The sequence below is a fragment of the Bubalus kerabau genome, chromosome 1, assembly GCF_029407905.1.
Source record: "Bubalus kerabau isolate K-KA32 ecotype Philippines breed swamp buffalo chromosome 1, PCC_UOA_SB_1v2, whole genome shotgun sequence".
Lineage (NCBI taxonomy): Eukaryota > Metazoa > Chordata > Mammalia > Artiodactyla > Bovidae > Bubalus > Bubalus kerabau.
Window position 1 is genome coordinate 207,668,041 of NC_073624.1, and position 23,905 is coordinate 207,691,945.

Sequence of the window (23,905 nt, forward strand, 5' to 3'; positions counted from 1 at the left end):
GTGAGAATTAGGGCAGGGGTAAGGGGCTTCCACGGAGAAGGCAATGGCACCCCACTCCACTACTCTTGTCTGGAAAACCCCATGGATGGCAGAGCCTTGTAGGCTGCAGTCCATGGGGTCGCTAAGAGTAGGACACGACTGAGCGACTTCCCTTTCACTTTTCACTTTCATGCATTGGAGAAGGAAATGGTAACCCACTCCAGTGTTCTTGCCTGGAGAATCCCAGGGATGGGGGAGCCTGGTGGGTTTCCGTCTATGGGGTCACACAGAGTCGGACACGACGGAAGGGACTTAGCAGCAGCAGCAGCAGCAAAAGGCTTCCAAGCCAGCAGCCTTAAGAGCCCACACCATGGTTTTGATGTTGAGTACTTTTTTTATTGTTTTTAATCTTTTGGTAGTGGCATGTAGGATCTTAGTTCCCCCACCAGGGAATGCACCCCCTGTATTGGAAGCATGGAGTCTCAACCACAGGACTGCTAGGGAAGTCCCTAATGTTAAGCACCTCTAACAATGGTTCTCAACCTCCACTGCTGATATAATCACCTGGGGAGTTTTAAAAACATCCTGCCACCCACCTGCATCCCTAGAAATATTGATTTAGTTGACCTGAGGTGGATATTGGGCATACGTTCAAAAAGCTCCCCAAGGTGATTTGATGTACAGTCGAGGTTGAGAACTCCTGTTCTGTAAACTTAAAATATTAGTTTCATACTCATGGAATCACTTCACACTGGTTTGGTACATAGTGTGGCTTAGTAAATATCAGCTGGACATGAATTTAAATATTGCATCAGATCTCAATAGATTCTGTTCTCTGGGTCTGAAGAAGTTGAGTACCAGTATACTATTTAGGGTAAAGAATCTGCCTGCAATGCAGGAGCCCTGGGTTCGATCCCTGGGTTGGGAAAATATCCTGGGGGAGGGCATGGCAACCCACTCCAGTATTCTTGCCTGGAGAATCTCCAAGGACAGAGGAGCCTGACAGGCTACAGTCCATGGAGTTGCAAAAGAGTTGGACACAACTGAGCGACTAAGCACACGGCACATACTGTCTTGGCATTTCCCAACAGGACCTTGAAGAGCTGAACCTTTCAAGCAGCTTCAAAAGCACTTTATTGAGTGCCTATGCCATGCCTGGCCCCGGGCTGGCAGCGCTGTGGGGAATGGAAAACAATCCTTGCTATCCATAATCCCCGGTCAGCCACGCTTCCATTCCAGAACTGTTCAGAAGGGAAAGCAGCCGGGCCGTCAGGAAGCGGTGTGCTCCCGAATCCAGGCTAGGTAGTTGGCCACGTCGGTGTACACACCCGGCTTGAGGCGGTTGCCGCAACCTGAGCCCCAGCTGACTATGCCTCGCAGGATGAGCTGGCGCTCAGGGGTCTCATCCTCACACACCAGAGGGCCTCCGGAGTCACCCTGGATTGGGGACACGTGGCTCAGGGTCCTTGGCTGGGAGTCCGCCCTTGACTGGGTTGGGGAAGGGCGCCAAGCGGGGCCCCAGGCTCACCTGGCATGCGTCGGTGCCGCCCTCGAGGAAGCCAGCGCAGAGCATGCCGCGGGTAAAGGCTGCTCCGTGCACGTCGGGGGCGGAGCAGCGCTCCGGGTCGATGAGTGGCACCTGAGCCTCCTGCAGGAAGCTGGAATATTCCCCACCTGCGAACCGAGAGCACCTTCCTCACACCCCCTCAGGGTCCGCTTGACGCCCAGGACAGGGACCTGGCTTTACCAGGCTCTTTCAAACCCGCTATAATCTCCTGTCTCCCTCGCAGCAAGCCCGGGAGGGAATGAATTGCCTTTAACACCTATCTCAGACAGGAAGGCAGAAAGGAGCTGTGATGTGAATGAACCAGGAGAAACTTCTGGTTCTGAACCCCACCCCCACTTCCCATCCAGTGGCTCAAAACCTTGCTCCCCATCCAACCCACCTGCGGCTCCATCGCGGGCCAGCGTTCTAGTAGCCCTTGCAGCCCAGTGCCCAGAGGGAATCCAGAGAACATGAGGCTCTCCTGCTTCGCCACAGGAGTTCTGGGGACCCCCCCTTCCCCAACAGTGAATTTCAAGCTGTTGGAGAAGCAGACTGCAGAGGCAGGGGCCCTGCGCGTCCCCACAACCCACCAGATCGGCCCCACCTGCCCACCTACAGGCTTCTCTTGCCTACCCCGGTGGCCAGAAGCCTCCTTCCCGCTTCCAACCGTTCTGCCTACCCTCGAACTGGTGACCCCAGCCGGCCACCTCGCAGACTGCGGCTTCGGATTCGGCGGGGCGGGCGGCGGTACTCGGCAGGCACACTGGCTGAACGAAAGGCGACGGGTGCGCGCAGCAGCCGTCCGCGCTCTCCTGCAGGCGCACCAGAGCTAACCCGGGCGGGGAGAAGCCTAAGACCAGGACGCCCGGACTTCGAGCCCTGTCCACCCTTTCCCCAGATCCCCGCGGGGGCTCCTCCACGCACCCAGGTCGTGCTGGTAGGTGATGGGCGAGAAGGCCTCGTGCAGGCGGTAGTCCCGCACTGCCAGCGTCTGGCACTGCTCACAGCTCTGGTTGTGGCGGTCCTGGCCGAGCACCACGGTCAGCTCCTTCGGCGCGGGTCTGGGGCCAGGATCGGGAAAAGGAAGCGCGCTCAGAGCGGGCCACTGGCATCCTGCGGGAGCCCCCTTCTTCCGAACCCCCCAAATAGGTTTCGGCTTCCTCCTGGGAAGCTCTGAAAGGGAGAAGGGGGCAAAGGTGGGCGGGGACGCAGAGAGGTAGGGCACGAGTTCAGGTGTTGCGAGGAAGCTGAGCGCAGAGGAGAGAGGCGCTAGGGGGGGTCCCGGGCTGGGAGCTGAGCTCGAGGACACTCGCCGGTTCTGCAGACAGTGAGCCGCAGTCAGCACCCAACAGGGGGCGATGAGGCTGCCGGCGCAGAATTGTTGGCCCCAGTACAGCGCGGCGATGTAGGGGTGCGCCCCGGGGAGCGCCACCAGTCCTCCGACGACGCGGTTCAGCGAGGACAGCCATTTGCGGAGCCGCTGTCCACAGCCCCCGGGGCCTCCGCTGGCCAGAGGAGTCGGCGAGCACCAGCCTGTGGGAGGAGCCCAGGCTGAGGACCTGGAGACCCACTGTCTATCGGTTGGAATATAGCTCGTCCTACGCCCTCTACCCTCGACCCTTCCCAACTACCTGAAGTCCGGGATGGAAGCGGGGTCTGGGTCGTGGACTCAGGTTTCTGCAAAGCCGATGGCGAAGGCAAGGGGACGTGCTCGTGCCCAGCTGCGGCCTGGCACGGTGCCAGGCGACAGTAATTCCAGCTCAGTCGGTCGCCTTTCCAAATGAAGCACCACGGGCGGGTGTCGTTGTCGGGGTTCCTGTAACCACGAGGTGGGGTGGAGGCGCTATTTTGAACGTGAGAAGCCCTAGAAGGGCCCTGGAGCGGAAGGGGACTTCCAGCCGCGTCCCACGCGCGCACCGGCAGAAGGCATGGTCGCCCAGTCCCCAGTTCAGCACTTGCTCTGCGGTCACATTCCAGTAGGTGGCCTCGGAGGCCCACGACTGACAGGGTGCGCCGGACAGCGTAGTCCCGGCCACGCCGCGGTAGCTGAGTCCGCGGTCGCGGTCTTCGTAGCAACTCGCCTTGAGGTCTGCAGAGAGAGGAGGCCCCCCGCCGCTAGGTGATGATTTGGTCCCTGTCCTCCGCCCCCAGCCGCCCTCTTACCCACGGCGCCACAACCCCTCCTCCCTCTCTGCAAGTCCTTCCCACGTGGGGGTGGGGCTTCTGCTTCTTAGAGACCTTAACTCACCTACATCGCATAAACGTCCGGCGAAGCTAGGGGGGCAACGGCACAGGCGATGGCCCTCCGCCTGCAGGCAGCTGCCCCCGTTGAGACACGGGTTGGTGCGGCAGACTGGGAGAAGGAGCACTCTGAGTCACCCCTAGGCCCAAAGACGGCCCAGAGAGCTCCCTCTTACACTGGCACACCACCTGGCCTCCCGCCAGCCTTTCTTCCTCACCTTCCACTCTGGTCCCTGCCCAGCTCCCCACCAGTCTACTCACCCTGGCTGGCCAGTGGCTTGCATTGGGCATTCGGACCCTTGCACTGGCACTTGACCACACCTGCTGGCTCAAGCCTATGCCATATTTCATTCTCATGGAAGAACCGGAAAAACTGGGGCTCAAAGCACTTCTCTGGGGACAAAAGGAGAAGAGGGACCATGCCAAGTCTCCGGGAATCCACAGGACTTCTTCAGTGGGTCTGAGGCTGCCCCTGTTTCCCAGTGCCCCCATCCCTGGCCTCAGCATCTCCTCACCTTTCTGGCAGTGCTTCCCAGTGAAGTGATCTGCACAGATGCAGCGTGGGCCATCTGGCATGTTCACACAGGTCCCTCCCTTCTGGCAGGGATTGTGTTTGCTGCAGTGGTCTGAGAGATGGACACAGAGGGAGAAAGAGCAGGGAGCCTGAGTCAGACAGAGGGGGGCCAAGTCCCTACCCAAACGTGCTTGTCTTTTGACTTTGGCCCTCCAAGTTTCCAAGCCTTAGTTTACCCACCTGCAAAATGAGGCTACCCACTCTTAGAACTTCTCCCTCTGGGGAAGAGGGAGATAGGTGGGCCCAGAATCCCATGTATTTTGGGTCTGATGATACCCAGGAGAGGAGGTAGGGGTGGGGAGAGGGCCCTGGGTCACTCCAAAGGTTGTATGGCACCTTTCACTTTCTTGGGCTCCAGGCAGTATGCCCATCGTTGGTCCTTCTCAAAGTTGGGGGTAGTAGCACACCTGTAGAAAGAGAGAAAGCTTAAGATGTGGAAGTGACCCAAGTGCCCATCAACAGATGAGTGGTTGAAGAAGAGGTGGTACATACACAATGGAATATTACTCAGCCATAACAAAAGAATAAAATATTGCCATTTGCAGCAACATGGATGGATCTAGGGAATTAGTATACTAAGTGAAGTAAGTCAGATAAAGATAAATATTATATGATATCACTTATATGTGGAATCTAAACAATAATACAAGTGAATCTATATACAAAATAGAAACAGACTCACAGACATAGAAAACAAACTTATAGTTACCAAAGTGGAAAGGGAGGGGCTAATTAGGAATATGAGATTAATGGAGAGAAACTACTATACATGAAATAGATAAGCAACAAGGATTTACTGTATAACACAAGTAATTGTTTTCAATGTCTTATAATAACACACACACACACACACACACACACACACATGCACACACATATGTATTCTCCAGGCCAGAATACTGGAATACTGGAGTGGGTAGCCTTTCCCTTCTCCAGGGGATCTTCCCAACCCAAGGATCGAACCCAGGCTCCCGCATTGCAGGCAGATTCCTAACCAGCTAATCCACTTGGGCAGCCCATGTATGTATGTATGTATGTGTGTGTGTATATATATATATATATATATATATATATATATAACTGAATCGCTTTGCCCAGGGGGCTACGCTCACCTCCCATATCACAATCCCCTCTCTTCAAGCAGGGTTCCCTGGACAGAAGGGTGGGCAGAGTCCACAGAAGACCCCTGCTCCAACCCTTCCTGGGTAGTCTTACCAAGGTCGGGGGCCTGGCCGGCCTCTGTGGATGCATTTATGATACAGCTGCCGGTGGTACTGGAAGGGGAAGTGGCAGGGTTCCCCGGTGACAGTGAGAACTGCAGGGATAACACACTCTTTAATGCCTTTCCCCGTGCCCCCACTGACCAGGAACCACCCTCACAGTCTGGATGGAAAAAGGATAGACCTTTGAAAAGACCTTCAAGACCATGCGTGCATGCTATGGGGATTATCCAGGCAGGAATACTGGAGTGGGATGCCATGCCCTTCTCCAGAGGATCCAGGGATTGAACCCGTGTCTCTTATGTCTCCTGTATTGGCAAGCGGGTTCTTTACCACTAGTGCCACCTGGGAAGCCCTACCTTCAAGACCACACCCTGCTTAAGAGTTGGGTTCTGGAGTCTGGCAGCTGGAGTGGACTCTTGACTCCACCAATTACTAACTGGGTGACTTTGGACAAGTCTGCAGACCCCAGGCCTAGAAGACTGCTTGCCATAAAACAGGCACTTAATAAATACTTGCTGAATGTTGAAGTTACTTAACCATTCTGAGCCTTACTTGCCTCATCTCTAAAATGGCAAAAATAATACATAGTAAAGATGAAGGGTTTAGGTTTTGCAAGATGAAAAGAATTGTAGATGGATAGTGGTAAGGACTGCACAACAGTATTATCATACTTAATACCACTGAAATGGACTTAAAAATGGTTGAGGTAGGGACTTCCCTAGTGATCTAGTGGTTAGGAGTCCACCTTCCAATGCAGGGGATATGGGTTTGATCCCCAATCAGGGAACTAAGATCAAGATCCCACAAGCTGTGGAGCAATTAAGCCCTGAGTGCTGCAACTACTGAACCTGTGCTCTAGATCATAAGTTCTGCAACTAGGGAGGCCCCAGTGTGCCTCAACAAAGACCCAGTGCAGCCAGATAAGTAAATAAATGGTTGAGGTAGAGTATTTTATGTTATGTGTATTTTACCACAATACAAAAAAAATAATAATGATACAGGTCTATTTGCACAGAAAGATATTCACAATTTTAAATAAAGTAAGTAAAAAGCAGCATGTCCTATTTTTTTACAAGTATTTTTACATATGCATAAAAAAATAAATCTAGAAGGATATCTCCAAAATTTCTAAAAGTGGTTTTTGGAAGATAATGGATTGTGGGTAACTTTTCCTTCTCTTCTATTTCTGTAACTTCTGTAGTTTTTACAGTAAAAATATTGCTATCATAGTTTTTAAAAAATAGTACAATTGAGCTTCATTATTCAGATTCTGTGTTTGCTTATCTGCACGTCTTGCTAAAATTTATCTGTGACCTCAAACCAATACTCAAGGTGCTTTCACGATCATTTGTAGACACGCACAGAGTGGTGAAAAATTAGAGTCGCCCGTAGTGCACATTCCCAGCTAAGGTCAAATGAAGTGATGCTCTGCTTCTTGTTCAGCTCCTACTGTAAACAAGTGTCCTTTTTCACACTCTATTTAGTGCCACATTTTCAAATTTTGTGCTTTTGGTAAGTGATTTTGCTTGAAAATGGCTGCCAAGTAGAGTGCTGGAGTGTGGTCCAAGAGGGCTGTGATGTATATTATAGAGCACATTTTCAGACTAAGTAAGCTTCATCCAGGTGTGAGCTAATAGTGCCGCTGGCCATGAGTTCAATATCAATGAATCAACAACATCTATTAAGGAAAGTGTCTTTAAACAAAATCACACATAAGGCAAGGTTATATATTGATGGCGATGAAAATGTAACCAGAACTCACAGGAACCTAACCCCATATTTCCTCTAGGAGTAACGGCGCGGTTTTTGCTAATTCAGTGTTCATGGTGACTTTATAGAATACGACTGCTAGGAATAATGAGAACTGACTGTATATACTTCAAAGGAGTGTTGTGAAACTTAAATGATATTGTGTCTGTAAAACACTGAGAGTCTGGCACATAGTCTGTGTTTGATATACATTAGCTCATATTTTGTTGTTAAAGGCATAGTGGCACTTGTGCTGAGGGCCAAATCATGGACAGGATAGTAAAGAAAGAGGGAGAAGCATCTGAGATAGACCTTTAAGATGCAAATGGAATGGGAAAAAAAGTAAGTGAAAATCGCTCAGTTGTGTCCGATCCTTTTCGACTGTATAGTCTATGGAATTCTCCATGCCAGAATACTGGAGTGGGTAGGCTTTCCCTTCTCCAGGGGATCTTCCCAACTCAGGGATTGAACCCAGATCTCCCACATTGCAGGTAGATTCTTTACCAGCTGAGCCACAAGGGAAGCCCAAATGGAATGGAGGACCTTAAGTTGGTGATTAGGCAAGGACAGAGCAGCTAGGTTGGGTCAGGCTAGAAGAAGGAGAGCTATTTGGCTGGGTGTGAAGTGCTGAAGAGAGGAGATGAGGTAGTCAGGGTTGGCTGGGCTGGGCCTCAGGGCCATGCTGAGGGGCTGTCTCATCCCATCAGGCCAGGCTTACCAGAGCAAGCTCTAGTTTGCAACTCTAGGTAAATATTTAGTGTCTAGAAGAATAAAGACAATAGGGAGCTAGGGGGAGATGGCAGATATCCCTCATCTAAAAGGAAACTTGATAATAAAAGTCAATATATTTTAAGCATTTACCATGCACCAAAACGTGGGCTGAATGTCTCACCAGGATAAATGACTCATTTCTCCTTCTCAGCAACCTTAAGAGTTTTACCATTACCAGCCTGGTTTTACAGGTGGGGAAATTTAAGCTTGGAGAAGTCAAGTCACTGACCCAGAGCCACCCAGCCCATGAGTGATGAGGCTGAGATTCAGAAGCATTTGGGCTCTAAAGCCCTGCTCTCAATCCTTTCTTGCCCGTCAAGGGCCCTGGCCTTTGTGTGGCATGCCTGATGCCTGTGAGATACATCAAGAAGAGGAAAGGATGAGACAGGCCTGGGAAGCTGAGGAAGAAGAGCAGGTGCTGGGCCAGGCACTCAGATACAGCCCCAACCTGCCCTCAGGGAGCACACAGCTCACTATCACTCTGGATCTGCAACACCCACTTGCACAAGACCCGACACATAGCAGGCACCCAGGTCTGAATGCCAGCCAGACAACTCCGGGGGTAAGAGTGAAGACTGCCCAGGATCCTCCCTCCCACTCCAAGGGCCAGAGACTAACAATCTGCACACCCTCCCATGACTCATCCCTGTCCAAGGCTCTCTCTGGAGGTGGTCCCAGGCTACTTACCCACTGTGTGCTCACTCTCTGTGAGCTTATGCTTCTTGGGGCCTTTCCAAGGTGGAGTCTATGGGGGAGAGAAGAAGACAGGGAATTTTGCCAGAAAGTCATTGCCTGCTCCCGTCCCATGCTAGTCCCCAGCTTCCTCTCACAGCCCTGAAATGCAGAGATTTCCTCCAAAGGCCCGGCCTCCTCTTTACTCCTCCTGTTGTCTCCTCAGTTTCCCTCTCCCCCAGAAATGCAGGCCACGTCCTCATAGCCACAAGTCTGTCTATTCTCTCTCTCCTCTACTTGGGCCTTATGGGATTGCCTCATCTTTCCAAATAGGACTTCCAATCTCCTGTGCCAAAAGGTCATGGTCAGAGGCCAAAGCTGTGATAGGGACCCACCAGGGCCATCCCAGTATAACCCTCCTGGTTCCCACAGTCCTCACCGAAACCGTTGACTCCAGGCTCACCAGCAGGGCCCCCAGGAGCAGCAGAGCCCTCATGGCGTCTGTCTGTTGGTCCAACCACTTGACCAGGAGTCCAGATCAATAGAACTGGTCAAAGGTCCCTGAGGCCTGGGGAGCAGAGGTTGGCTGAGCTGCCCTTTTAGGCTGTTTATGGAAAGTCAAGCAGAGTTTCCTTGATGAACCCCTAAGGATGGGAAAGCTGGGAGCTGGTGGGCAGGAGTAGAATAAAAAGAAGTGGGGCTCCCCCCCATCTTTCCCAGATAGTAGAACTGGAAGCAGGAAGAGGGGTTGCCTCATTTCCGGTCCTACTGGGGATGAGGAGGGTAAGGAAATCCAAGAGAAGCTCCCTACTTTGGGAATCTGAGAGTCCATGGGGAAGTATCTTGTTGTTTAGTTGCTAAGTCATGTTCGACTCTTTTGCAACCCCATGGACTGCAGCCCACCAGGTTCCCCTGTCCATGGGATATCCCAGGCAAGAATACTGGAGTGGGTTGCCATTTCCTTCTCCAATGGGGAAGTGTATTCATTTTCTATTGCTGTCTAAAATTAACCACAAACTTTGCAGATTAAAATAATACCCATAGTTAGTTCACAAATCTCTGGGTCTAAAGTCCTACACTGCGTGACTCAGTTTTCTGCTCAGTTTCACAAAACTGAGTTCAAGGCTGAGTTCTCTGGAGGCTCTGGGGAAAAATTCCCTTCCAAGGTCATTCAGGTCATTGGCAGAATTCAGTTTTTTGCATTTGTAGAAAGTGAGGTCCCTGTTTCCTTGCAAGCCATCAGCTAGGGGCTGCCCTCAACTGCTAGAAGCTTCCTGCATTTCTTGCCATAGAATGCCTTCAATTTCCCAAGCCAACAACAGAGAATCTCTGCCATGTTGACTCTTTCTCACCCTTTGAATTTCCTCTGTTAGGAAGAACCCTGTCCCTTTTAAGGATTCATCTGATTAGGTCAGGCCCACTAAGGAAAATCTCCCTCTCTTAGGGTCAACTGATTTAGGACCTTACTTATAGTCATAGCATTCTTCTACATAAGCCTCTAGATTAACATTTGATTAAATAACTGGGAGAAGGTATGTTTACAATGGGATCTTGGGGGCCATCTTAGAGTTCTACCTACAAAGTAAGTAAATGACCCCATGGAAAAAAATACCAAAAATACTAAACCAAGAAGTGCTAAAATATGCAATTGGAGCACAAGGAAGGGAGATATGTTGGGCATGTATTATTCTTCCTTCCTAACAGCCATTTATCTTGGTTCAGTAAGGATACCCTGATTTTTCCTTTGAAAACTATTCCTCCTTCATCCCCTCCATGAGTCTCTAGAGCTGCCCACTCTACCCTCAGTTCTAGGGCTGGGGGTGTGGCCTAGGTCTGGCCAATCAGAGTATGGTATTTCTAGACCACAGGGATTGGTTCAGGGATAAGCCATATACAAGTTTGGCCTATCGGAGTCAGCCCTGGGACTTTTCACCAGAACTTTTAGGATAAAGGTACTTTCTTCCTCTTGGAGTCCCTAAGAATGCAATCCTGGAGATGTTGATGGCCATCTCTGTCACTGCCTGAGGAGGTCCTGCCTGAGAATGAAGCATATGTTTGACTTCTGAGCCCAGGTCATAAAGGGATCACAATTTCAGTCTTGGTCTCATGGATCACTCACTCTGGGGGAGGCCAGCTGCCATGCTGTGAGGACACTCAAGCAGCCCTTCAGAGAGGCCCATGAGGGAAGAAAGTAAAGTCTTCAGCCAACAGTCAGCACCAATTGGACAGCCATGTAGCCATGCAAATGAACACTTTTGACATGGATATTGCAGCCCCAACCAGCATCTGACCTGCAACCCTATTAGAAACCTCAAGCCAGACCATCCAGCTAAGCAGCTCCTAAATTCTTGAACCTCTAAAGTTGTGAAAATCCTAATTGATTTTTGTTATTTTAAGCCATAAATTTTTTGATTATTTGCTACCCAGCATTTGATAACTAAAACAGGTAGAGTGATTATTGATTATTTTATTTGAGAATTTGGATCCTAAAACTAGAGATAGCCTCAAGAATTCTCAGTTACAGGTACCAATTAAAACCAATTTGAGTGGACTTCCATCGTTTTCAATCAAAGAAGTCCGGAATGATCCAAAGTAATTTCTGGGAAATGAAGTGAAGACAGAATATAGCAAATTCTTGATTCTGATGGAAGAGAGGCAGGTCATGGAAGACTTCCTGGGACAGAAACACAGCAACAGGAGGGCAGGAATAGAGGCACCACTTCAACAATTGTTTTCAAAAGTGGAAGTAATGGCTAATAAGACCATGATGAAAGTGAAGTCATGAGAGGTATAGACAAGCTCATTAAAGTGAAAGCACCTTCATCAGGTCTTGATTTCAGTTCCTGAATACAGTCTGTGACCCAGAACTGGTCCCCTACTGGCTCCTTCCATCTGATGAGAAACCAGCTCTCCCTCCAAATGGAAGGGGCCTTTTAAATACATCTTCACAAATAGGGAGTTGCAGGTGGGAAAGGGAGAGAAGGGCTTCCAGGCAGAGCAAGTATAACAACTTCACAGAAGCCTGGAGGTGGCATGTCAGGTGAAGAATGTGGTAAGCGCAGGCTGCTTTATATGGAATGTGAGATGAGAAAACCAGTCTGCTGGGACCAGAGATGGATATCCATGAGTATTTGGATGTTCAGCATCTGTTCCCCCCTCCTCTTCCTCTAGTCTGCCAGTTTCTACTTGGGGTTGTGTGTGCATATACTAAGTTGCTTCAGGTGTGTCTGACTCTTTGTGACCCCATGGACTGTAGCTCACCAGACTCTTCTGTCCATGGGATTCTCCAGACAAGAATACCGGAGTGGGTTGCCATGCCCTCCTCCAAGGAATCTTCCCAACCCAAGGACTGAACCTACATCTCTTAAATTTCCTGCACTGGGAGGCAGGTTCTTTACCACTAGTGTCATCTGGGAAGCTCATATTTGGGGCCACCCCACCCCTATTGCCATCTACTCTTCCCCAGTATATATAGGACACATTCCAACCTGGGAGGTTTATTTTCCAGCATCATGTCTTTTTTGCCTTTTCATACTGTCCACGGGGTTACCCAGGCAAGACTACTGGAGTGGTTTGTCATTCCCTCCTCCAATAGACCACGTTTTTTCAGAACTCTTCACTATGATACATCCATCTTGGGTGGCCCTGCACAGCAGGGCTCATAGCTTCATTGAGTTACACAAGCCCCTTTGCCATGACAAGCCTGTGATCCAATATGCTACTGGGGAAGAGCAGAGGGCAGCTAATAATAGCTCTAGCAAGAATGAAGCAGCTGGGCTAAAGTAGAGACGACGCTCAGTTGTGGATGTGTGAAAAGTACAGTCTGATTCTGTAAAGAACAATATTGCATATGAACCTGGAATGTTAGGTCCATGAATAGAGGCAAATTGGATGTAGTCAGGCAGATGGCAAGACTGAATGTTGACATCTTAGGAATCAGTGAACTAAAATTGACAGGAGTGGTCAAATTTAATTCAGATGATCATTATATCTACTACTGTGGACATGAGTCCCTTAGAAGAAATGGAATAGCCGTCATGGTCAACAAAAGAGTCTGAAGTGCCATACTTGGGTGCAGTCTCAAAATAACATAACAAAATAAAACGACAGAATAATCTCAGCTCCTTTCCAAGGCAAACCATTCAACATCACAGAAATCCAAGTCTATGCCCCAACTACTGATGCTGAAGAAGCTGAAGTTGACTGGTTCTATGTAGACCTACGATACCTTGTAGATCTAACACACACAAACCAAAAAAAAAAAAAAAAAAGTTCTTTTCATCATAGAGCATTGGAATGCAAAAGTAGGAAGTCAAGAGATACCTAGAAAAAAAGGCAAGTTTGGCCTTGGAGTACAAAATGAAACAGTGCACACTGGTCATAGCAAACACCCTCTTCTAACAACACAAGAGATGATGCTACACGTGGACATGGACATCACCAGAGAGTCACTGAAATCAGATTCATTATGCTCTTTGCAGCCAAAGATGGAGAAGCACTATACAGTCAGGAAAAACAAGACCTGGAGCTGACTGTGGCTTAGATCATGAGCTCCTTATTGCAAAATTAAGGCTTACATTAAAGAAAGTAGGGAAAACCACTAGGCCATTCAGGTAGGACCTAAATCAAATCTCTTATGATTATACAGTGGAGGTGATGAATAGATTCAAGGGATTAGATCTGCTAGACAGAGTGCCTGAAGAACTAGGGATGGAAGTTCATAGTGCTGTACAAGAGGCAGTGACCAAAACCATCCCAAAGAAATAGAAAGGCAAGAAGGCTAAGTGGTTGTCTGAGAAGGCTTTACAAATAGCTGAGGAAAGAAGAGAAGCAAAAGGCAAGGGAAAGATATACCCAACTGAATGCAGAGTTCCAGAGAAGAGCAAGAAGAGATAAGAAGGCCTTCTTAAATGAACAATGCAAAGAAATAGAGGAAAACAATAGAATGGGAAAGACAGATCTCTTCAACAAAATGGGATATATCAAGGGAACATTTCATGCAAGGATGGGCACAGTAAAGGACAGAAACCACAAGGACCTAACAGAAGCAGAAGAGATTAAGATGGGGTGGCAAGAATACACAGAAGAACTATACAAGAAAGGTCTTAGTGACCCGGATAACCACGAGGGTGTGGTTACTCACCTAAAGCCAGATATCCTGGAGTGTGAAGTCAACTGAGCCTTAGGAAGCATTACCACAAACAAAGCTAGTGAAGGTGATGGAATTCCAGCTGCGCTATTTCAAGTTATAAAAGATGATGCTGTTAAAGTGCTGCACTCAATATACCAGCAAATTTGGAAAACCCAGCAGTGGTGACAGGACTGAAAAGGTCAGTTTTCATTCCAGTCCCAAAGAAGGGCAATGCCAAAGAACATTCAAACTACTGTACAATTGTGCTCATTTTACATGCTAGCAACATTATGCTCAAAATCCTTCAAGCTAGGCTTTAGCCTAGTACATGAACCAAGAACTTCCAGATGTACAAGCTGGGTTTTGAAGAGGCAGAGGAACCAGAGATCAAATTGCCAACATTCATTGAATCATGAAGAAAACATGGGAGTTCTAGAAAAACTCTGTTTCATTGACCATGCTAAAGCCTTTGACTGTGTGGATGACAACAAACAATGGAAAATTCTTAGAGATAAGAGTATCGACTACCTTACCTGTCTCCCGAGAAACCTATACTTGGATCAAGAAGCAATAGTTAGAACAGGACATGGAACAACGGACTGCTTCAAAATTGGGAAAGGAGTACAACAAGGCTGTATATTGTCACTCTGTTTAATTCACTTCTATGCATAGGACATCATGGGAAATGCCAGGCTGGGTGAATCACAAACTGGAATCAAGATTGCTGAAGAAATATCAACAACCTTAGATACGCAGATGATACCACTTTAATGGCAGAAGATGAAGAGGAACTAAAGAGCCTCTTGATGAGGGTGAGAGAAGAGAGCAAAAAGGCTGGCTGTCTTTCACTCAGCATTCAAAAACCTAAGATCATGACATCTGGTCCCATCATTTCATGGCAAATAGATGGGGAAACAGTGGAAACAGTGACAGATTTTATTTTCTTGGGCTCCAAAATCACTGCAGATGGTAACTGCAGCCATGAAATTAAAAGGTGCTTGTTCCTTGAAAGGAAAGCTATAACAAACCTAGACAGCATATTAAAAAGCAAAGAAATCATTTTGCCAACAAAGGTCCATATAGTGAGAGCTATGTTTTTTCTAGTAGTCACGTATGAATGTGTGAACTGAACCATAAAGAAGGCTGATTGCTAAAGAATGGATACTTTCAAATTGTGGTGTTGGAGAAGACTCTTGAGAGTCACTTGGATTGCAAGATCAAACCAGTCAATCCTAAAGGAAATCAACCCTGAATATTCATTGGAAGAACTGTTGCTGAAGCTCTAACACTTTGGCCACCTGCAAGGAGCCAACTCATTGGAAAAGACCCTGCTTCTAGGTAAGATTGAAGGCAAAAGGAGATGAGGGCGGCCGAGGATGAGATGGCTAGATAGCATCACCAACTCAATGGACATTAGTTTCGGCAAACTCCAGGAGACAGTGGAGGAAAGAGGAGCCCATAGAGTTGCAAAGAGTCAGAATCCTGGGAGAGAGCACCCATTGATTGAGTTTAGGTCGTTAGTGTAGGGAGAGGGTGATCTAGTCCATTAGGCTTCCATAGTGGGAGGTGGTCACTGGAAACTACCCTTCCCTTACACAATAAGGGAGTTGTTCTTCACAACTTAGCGACAAATAACAACAACTTCCCTATTGTGTGGGGGAAGGGTAATTTCCAGTGACCACTTCCTACTATGGAAGCCTAACGGACTAGATCACCCTCTCCCTACGTTAAGGTAATCAGAGAGACCTAAACTGGGCAATGGGCTCTCACTCCCAGGATTCTGAATCCTGAACAGGCCACACAAGCAAGGATGGTGAAAAGTGCTGGGGTTGGAATCTGCCATTTCACCAACTGTACCTTGGCCAGATTGTCCCTGCTCCATGGTATAAGTCAGGGTGCTTTCCAAAACCCAAGCTTAAGTAGCAAGGCAATTTAAATTTATCATTTCATATTGTAAAAGATCTAGAGTGGAGGGGTCCAGGAACAGTGCTTTCAGTGGTTTAACAATGTCATCAAGAATCCATGTTCTTGGCTGATTCACACTGTTGTGCAGCAGAAACTAACCCAACATTGTAAAGCAATTATACTCAAAAAAAAAAAAAAAAAAAAAGAACCCGAGTTCTTTTTTCTTTTGTTTACTATGGTCTTCAGCGTGTATACCTTCAAGCTGATTCCTTCATGGCCACCAAATGGCTACCACAGCTCCAAGAATCATGTCTAAACTCCAGTGAAGAAAGACCTTTCCTTCCATTAGATCATTCTTAGAAATGAGGAAAGTTTCCTCCCCAAAATTCCCAAGCAGACCTCCTCTCGTGGCTCAGTGGCCACAATCGGGTTATCTGCTACTCCTAACCAATCTCTAGCAAGGGTAAGGGGTTCTCTGTGACTGGCTTAGGCCAATCAACCCTGGAGCCAAGTCAGGGGCATGCAGGTCAAGTGGCCTCAGGAACAAAATTGGGACTCTGCAAAAGAGTAAGAAATACATATTAGGTAGACAACCACGCTGAAGAAGCTGAAGTTGAACGGTTCTATGAAGACCTACAAGACCTTTTAGAACTAACACCCAAAAAAGATGTCATTTTCATTATAGGGGACTGGAATGCAAAAGTAGGAAGTCAAGAAACACCTGGAGTAACAGGCAAATTTGGCCTTAAAATACGGAATGAAGCAGGGCAAAGACTAATAGAGTTTCCCAAGAAAATGCACTGGTCATAACAAACACCCTCTTCCAACAACACAGGAGAAGACTCTACACATGGACATCACCAGATGGTCAACACTGAAATCAGATTCATTATATTCTTTGCAGCCAAAGATGGAGAAGCTCTATACAGTCAGCAAAAACAAGACCAGGAGCTGACTGTGGCTCAGATAATGAACTCCTTATTGCCAAATTCAGACTTAAATTGAAGAAAGTAGGGAAAACCACTAGACCATTCAGGTATGACCTAAATCAAATCCCTTATGATTATACAGTGGAAGTGAGAAATAGATTTAAGGGCCTAGACCTGATAGATAGAGTGCCTGATGAACTATGGAATGAGGTTCGTGACATTGTACAGGAGACAGGGATCAAGACCATCCCCGTGGAAAAGAAATGCAAAAAAGCAAAATGGCTGTCTGGGGAGGCCTTACAAATAGCTGTGAAAAGAAGAGAAGTGAAAAGCAAAGGAGAAAAGGAAAGATATAAGCATCTGAATGCAGAGTTCCAAAGAATAGCAAGAAGACATAAGAAAGCCTTCCTCAGTGATCAATGCAAAGAAATAGAGGAAAACCACAGAATGGGAAAGACTAGAGATCGCTTCAAGAAAATTAGAGATACCAAGGGAATATTTCATGCAAAGATGGGCTCGATAAAGGACAGAAATGGTATGGACCTAACAGAAGCAGAAGATATTAAGAAGAGGTTGCAAAAATATACAGAACTGCACAAAAAAGATCTTCCTGACACAGATAATCACAATGGTGTGATCACTGACCTAGAGCCAGACATCCTAGAATGTGGAGTCAAGTGGGCCTTAGAAAGCATCACTATGAACAAAGCTAGTGGAGGTGATGGAATCCCAGTTGAGCTCTTTCAAATCCTGAAAGATGATGCTGTGAAAGTGCTGCACTCAATATGCCAGCAAATTTGGAAAACTCAGCAGTGGCCACAGGACTGGAAAAGGTCAGTTTTCATTCCAATCCCAAAGAAAGGCAATGCCAAAGAGTGCTCAAACTACTGCACAATTGCACTCATCTCACAAGCTAGCAAAGTAATGCTCAAAATTCTCCAAGCCAGGCTTCAGCAATACATGAACCGTGAACTTCCTGATGTTCAAGCTGGTTGTAGAAAAGGCAGAAGAACCAGAGATCAAATTGCCAACATCCGCTGGATCATGGAAAAAGCAAGAGAATTCCAGAAAAGCATCTATTTCTGCTTTATTGACTATGCCAAAGCCTTTGACTGTGTGGATCACAATAAACTGTGGAAAATTCTGAAAGAGATGGGAATACCAGACCACCTGACCTGCCTCCTGAGAAATCTGTATGCATGTCAGGAAGCAACAATTAGAACTGGACATGGAACAACAGACTGGTTCCAAATAGGAAAAGGAGTACATCGGGGCTGTATATTGTCACCCTGCTTATTTAACTTATATGCAGAGTACATCATGAGAAATGCTGGACTGGAAGAAACACAAGCTGGAATCAAGATTGCCGGGAGAAATATCAATAACCTCAGATATGCAGATGACACCACCCTTATGGCAGAAAGTGAAGAGGAACTCAAAAGCCTCTTGATGAAAGTGAAAGTGGAGAGTGAAAACGTTGGCTTAAAGCTCAACGTTCAGAAAACGAAGATCATGGCATCCGGTCCCATCACTTCATGGGAAATAGATGGGGAAACAGTGGAAACAGTGTCAGACTTTATTTTTTTGGGCTCCAAAATCACTGCAGATGGTGACTGCAGCCATGAAATTAAAAGACGCTTACTCCTTGGAAGGAAAGTTATGTCCAACCTAGATAGCGTATTCAAAAGCAGAGACATTACTTTGCCAACAAAGGTCCGTCTAGTCAAGGCTATGGTTTTTCCTATGGTCATGTATGGATGTGAGAGTTGGACTGTGAAGAAGGCTGAGTGCTGAAGAACTGATGCTTTTGAACTGTGGTGTTGGAGAAGACTCTTGAGAGTCCCTTGGACTGCAAGGATATCCAACCAGTCCATTCTGAAGGAGATCAGCCCTAGGATTTCTTTGGAGGGAATGATGCTGAAGCTGAAACTCCAGTACTTTGGGCACCTCATGCGAAGAGTCGACTCATTGGAAAAGACTCTGATGCTGGGAGGGATTGGGGGCAGGAGGAGAAGGGGACGACAGAGGATGAGATGGCCGGATGGCATCACTGAGTCGATGCACGTGAGTCTGAGTGAACTCCGGGAGTTGGTGAGTTCACAGGGAGGCCTGGCGTGCTGCGATTCATGGGGTCTTGAAGAGTCGGACACGACTGAGCGACTGAACTGAACTGAACTGAGACAACCACAGTTGTAATTCCTACATTCTGGTCCTCTAGTGGTCCTTTATTCCTACTTATTTCCAAGTGTATTCCTTCTAGCTGATGCTATGAACTGTTGAGGGCATTCCCATGATGTAAATTCCCTTTTGTATTTTGTATTTTATCCAGGCCTGGCTAGAGTCATAGTCCAATGCTTCTAGCCAGGAACTTTCACTCTCCCTTATCCCTCAAATCTAACCAGCCTTCAAGTTCTGTTCATTACACTGTCCACATATTTCTCAAAACTCTGCACTTCTCTCCATTCCTATTACCTCTTTCTTTGACTTCCAGAAAAATCAAGGTATCAACTCTACTGGAACATAATTTGAGAACCGCTGATGGACATCTGTCATTTCCCTTCTTTAGCATCCATTCTCCCTTTATCTAGCAAAAGCCCTCAATGTTCCTTTGGAAAGGGGCCCATTCCCCCTTTCATCAAGTGGACAGAAGAAAGCTTACCCTTTCCCTCAGCTGGAGGTGGAGTGGACATGTGATCCAGGCCTGGCCAATTAGAACACTGCCTCTTTTGGAAAACTCAGGATGCTTAGATCCTTAATTCAAGGAGGAATGTTTCTCATGTTTATTCATTCTAGTTTATTTTCATTTAAAATCTTTTTTGGTTAAATTTAAGCTCTTTAGAAGTTACTTTTAGAAATTGAGACACATTACTAATAATGTAGGAATTGGTGAGACCTTGATTTAAAATTTTCTTTGTACTGAGATTTCCTTTCATATGTATTTTGTAAAATGAAACATTAAATTTTTTGTTAACTTAATTTTTTTCTTAAAATAAAGACTTTTTCACAATTAAAAAAAGAACACTGCCTCTTTCTGTCCTCAGTGATTGGTTCAAAAGGAACAAATCAAACCAATCAAACTGACCCAAATCAAACCAATGAGAGGCAACCCCAGGATTTTTTGCTAGAATCAAGTTAGAGTCTTTCTCTTTCTATAAAAGTGGCCCTGTTGGCAGGAAGTGAGCTTGAAGCTGCTGGCAGCCATTAACATCTCAGGAACGGGCTGAGATAAAGCCCCCCATCTCAGGGGGGCTTCCTTGTTGGCTCAGTGGTAAAGAATCCACCTGCCAATGCCGGAAACTCAGGTTCGATCCCTGATCCAGGAAGATCCCACGTGCTGCAGAACAGCGAAGCCAGTACCCCACAGCTACTGAACCTGTGCTCTAGAGCCCAGGAGCCGAAGCTACAGAAGCCCACGTGCCTAGAGCCTGTGCTCTGCAACAAGAAGTCTGCACACGACTAGAGAGTAGTCCCTGTTCACCACAATTAGAGAAAAGCCCACACAGCAGCGAAGACCCAGTACAGCCCAAAATAAATTAATTAATTTTAAAAATAAATAAATAAATAAAAGCTGAGTCAGAATATGGGAAAAACAAATTTTGAGTGATGCAATTTGAGACCTGAGATGCAATGACACTTGTAATCAGAACCAAGACTTGTACTTTTAAATTACTTAAATCAATACATTTCATTTTTTTTTTTTTTTACCTTAGCCAGTTTTAGTTGCAATCAAAAACTCCTAACTGATGCAAACAGGAATTCATTCATACGTTGTTACCATCAAGTTCCTAAAACAAAAGAGAACAAAACCCCTAGTGATCAGCTCTGTAAGTCAGTACCCTAAAGAACAGAAGAACAATGACCTTGGAAGTAGGGAGTGGAGGGAAAAAACAGCAATGAACTTGAATCAGGAAAACTTCAAATCCCATCTTGGCCACTGACCCCCAGTGTGATCACTGAGTCAGGTGCTCAGCTTTTCTGAACCTTGATTGCCACAACTCTTTAGGGAGGGGATGGCACTCAGACCAACAAGCATGGCTTGTTGAGATGCTTGAATGGGGATTCATGTGAAAGGGCCAAGCCTGGCATCTGATTGGGTCTCAGTCTATAGGAATTTACAAAGAAACTTTCCCTAGAAAGACTATAAAAAATAAACAAGAGGAAAAAAAAGAAAAAAATTTAAAGGAAAAAAAAAAAAAGGAACTTCCCCATATGGACACCTCTACCCCCACTCTAGCAGTTTCTACACACATGCCAGCTCCTCCTGAACATCTGGGTCCCTTATCAGCTGCTTTGGATCAGAGCAGAAAGGTACTCAGGTTTCTGTCTTCCCACAGCTGGAGCATCTATGGGATCAGAAGGGAGAAACTATCAAGTTCCTGCTCACAAGTGCTTGGATCCACACAGACACACACAGACAGCGCTTCTTCATAGAAGGGACTTGGAAGGAAGATTTCAAGAGGTGGCAGAACTGCCTATTCAAAGACAAGTTTAGGGGGTCAGAAGGTACCCAGGCCACCATCCTTCATTCCTCCTTACTTAGTGGTATCATTTTTCTCCCAGGTGTTTAGGCTGTCACCATGGAACCTTTGTGCAAATGGAAGCCCCTCCTTCCTCCAGATGAGTGAGGCCTGTCAGAACTTCTGTGATGATGGAAATATTCTCTAGCCATTAGTCACGTGTGGCTATTGAGCACTTGAAAACTGGCTAGTGTGACTGAGGAACTGGATTTTCATTTTTTTAGTTAATATAAATTTAAATAGCACATGCGGCCAATGGCTACTGTATTGGACAGCACAGCTCCACAGTGTGACAAGAGGGAGAGGTCTATGAAATATTGTTGGAGAGCTACATGGGCCCAGATCAAGTTGGGCCCTAACAGGCCATGCAGAACAGTTTGGGTTTTATTTATAAGTGTAATGGGAAGTGAATTAGTTATCTACTGCAACTAATAAGAGATGACAAATTGCTCCCAAATTTAGCAACTTACATTACAAACATTTACAGGCATACTTCACTTTATGGCACTTCAAAGATAGTGCAAATGGGGGAGGATCCACTTCCAAGTTCATTCATAAGGCTATTGACTTCCTTCTTCTTGATGGTTGGCCAGAGACCTCAGTTCCCTACCATGTAGGCCTTGCCATAGGTCAGCTGTCTTGAGGGTGACATTTCGTTACCTTTCGTCACTTTTACTGCTTTTGTTTTTTTCTTTTGGGGGCTGTGCTGGGTCTTTGTTGTTACATGCAGGCTTTCTCTAGTTGCCACAAGCAAGGCTACTCTTTGTTGCAGTGTGTGTGCTTATCATTGCGGTGGCTTCTCTTGTTGTGGAGCACGGCTCTAGGCAAACAGGCTTCAGTGGTTGTGGCACTCGGGCTCAATAGTTGTGTTTAGGGCTTAGTTGCTTCGTGGCGTGTGGGATCTTAGTTCCCTGACCAGGGATTGAACCTGACTCCCCCGCACTGCAAGGCAAATTCTTAACCACTGGATCACTAGGGAAGTCCCCTGATCTCCCTTTTTAAAAAGATCATTTTGAAAAAATAAATAAATAAAAAGATCATTTGGGCCATAGTAGAGAATGGGTTGAAGAGTCAGATTCTGGGAATTGTGTGAGATACCTTCCCATCCTTATCCCATATCAGTCACCAAGTCTTATTTGTCCCATCTCCATGATAGCTCTCAATCTGGTCACTTCTCTGCACCCCCTGGCCACCTCCCCAGCACAGGCTATCATTCCTCTCTCTAATGGTTCCTCTTAAAAGGACCTCCTGCCTGTCTTACTCAGGATGGTGGTGGTGGTTTAGTCACTAAGTCATGTCCAACTCTTGCAACCCCATGGACTGCAGCCCACCAGGCTCCTCTGTCCATGGGGTTTTCCAGGCAAGAATACTGGAGTGGATTGCCATCTCCTTCTCCAGGGGATCTTCCTAACCCAGGAAGATCCTGCATTGCAGGCAGATTATCTACCGACTGAGCTATGAGGGAAGCCCTTACTCAGGATACATGGTTCTCAACAATGAAACCAATTCTGGGTAACTTAGGCAGACAAGGAACTGACTGGGTGCTTGTTAAATCCACCTACCCTCCTAGGGCTGGGCTAAATCTCCTCCCCCTCTTCTTCTACTGTCACCATAACAAACCCTCAATGGTCCTCTAATGTCTGATGTGAATCACTTGCTTTGAATTTCAAAGACCTGTTTGCAAACATTGGAAACATGCTCCAGGTACTAGGGACCTTGGAGAGGAAATTTTGCCTTCTCTCTAATTTCCCTAGTGGAAAGCAGGGCCTGCTTCTGCATTTTATAAGTTTCATCCTAAAGTGGAGGGGTATTCAGATGCTGGGCACCAAAATAATAGGTGTTTACAAGACAGCCTAAGCCTCTCTCTCCTGACCCTTCACCCCACCCCTAGTATGGCACACAGTAAGCAAATATGATCAAACTACTTCCTGGTTTAACACACCCTGGACAGCTCCTCACTACCCTCAAAATGAAGTCTAAACTCCTTGCCTAGCTTCCAAGGAGCTCCCTAATTCAGGCCTCTTTTGAAGGCCTGAGCGTCATTTCTTGACCCCACCCCTTACCAAGCATACCCCAATGTGCACCTGAAACTCTAGTTCAGTGCTCTGCCCTCAGGTGCCAAATGTATAAGCCCTCACCACCTTCCTCAATAGAACTCTGAACTTGTGCTGCCTCTTGCCAGAGCTCTTTCCTTCCCACATCAGTTACCTCTGAAAACTGCACATTCTAACTTAACTCTCAGGTCTCACTTGGACATGACAGCCTTCAGTGGGTGAGGTACCTGTCCTTTGTCCTACTGACCACTGGTTTTCCTTCTTTCAAGGTACTTATCTTTATTCTCCAAAATATCCTAGATCCATGCATTTCCCCGCATCTCCACTGCCACCTTCTCAGTCCAAGTCATCACCCCCTGTCTCCTGGAATTCTATAGCCTCCCCACTGCTCATTCTGCCTCCATTCTTGGCCCCTTTAAAGTCTACTAGCTAGAGTAATCATTTAAAAGGCGGTCAAAGGCTTTGAAATCTTTCAAAGTCTTCACATTTCATTTAAGAAAAACAAACTCTTCTCCATGGTTTGCAAAGCCTTCCAGGATCTACTTAAATCCCTGCTCTTTCATTTCACATCAGACTTTTGGGCTCAGAAGCTACACAGGCCTGCTTCCTGTTCC

At 46.8% G+C, this 23,905-nt stretch overlaps 1 protein-coding gene across 1 annotated transcript; it reads right to left on the bottom strand.

Annotated features, from left to right (window-relative positions):
• Window positions 1–1,097: 1,097 nt before the first annotated feature.
• F12 (coagulation factor XII) lies at window positions 1,098–9,251 on the bottom strand. The gene is made up of 14 exons (XM_055566694.1): window positions 9,195–9,251; window positions 8,771–8,828; window positions 5,556–5,655; window positions 4,677–4,747; window positions 4,282–4,392; window positions 4,028–4,159; window positions 3,774–3,878; window positions 3,443–3,614; window positions 3,154–3,341; window positions 2,839–3,076; window positions 2,450–2,586; window positions 2,205–2,354; window positions 1,508–1,653; window positions 1,098–1,416 (listed from the first exon to the last, which is right to left on the bottom strand). The coding sequence occupies exons 1-14, from the start codon at window positions 9,249–9,251 to the stop codon at window positions 1,249–1,251; spliced, it is 1,833 nt and encodes a 610-aa protein (XP_055422669.1). The 3' UTR covers window positions 1,098–1,248.
• Window positions 9,252–23,905: the final 14,654 nt, after the last annotated feature.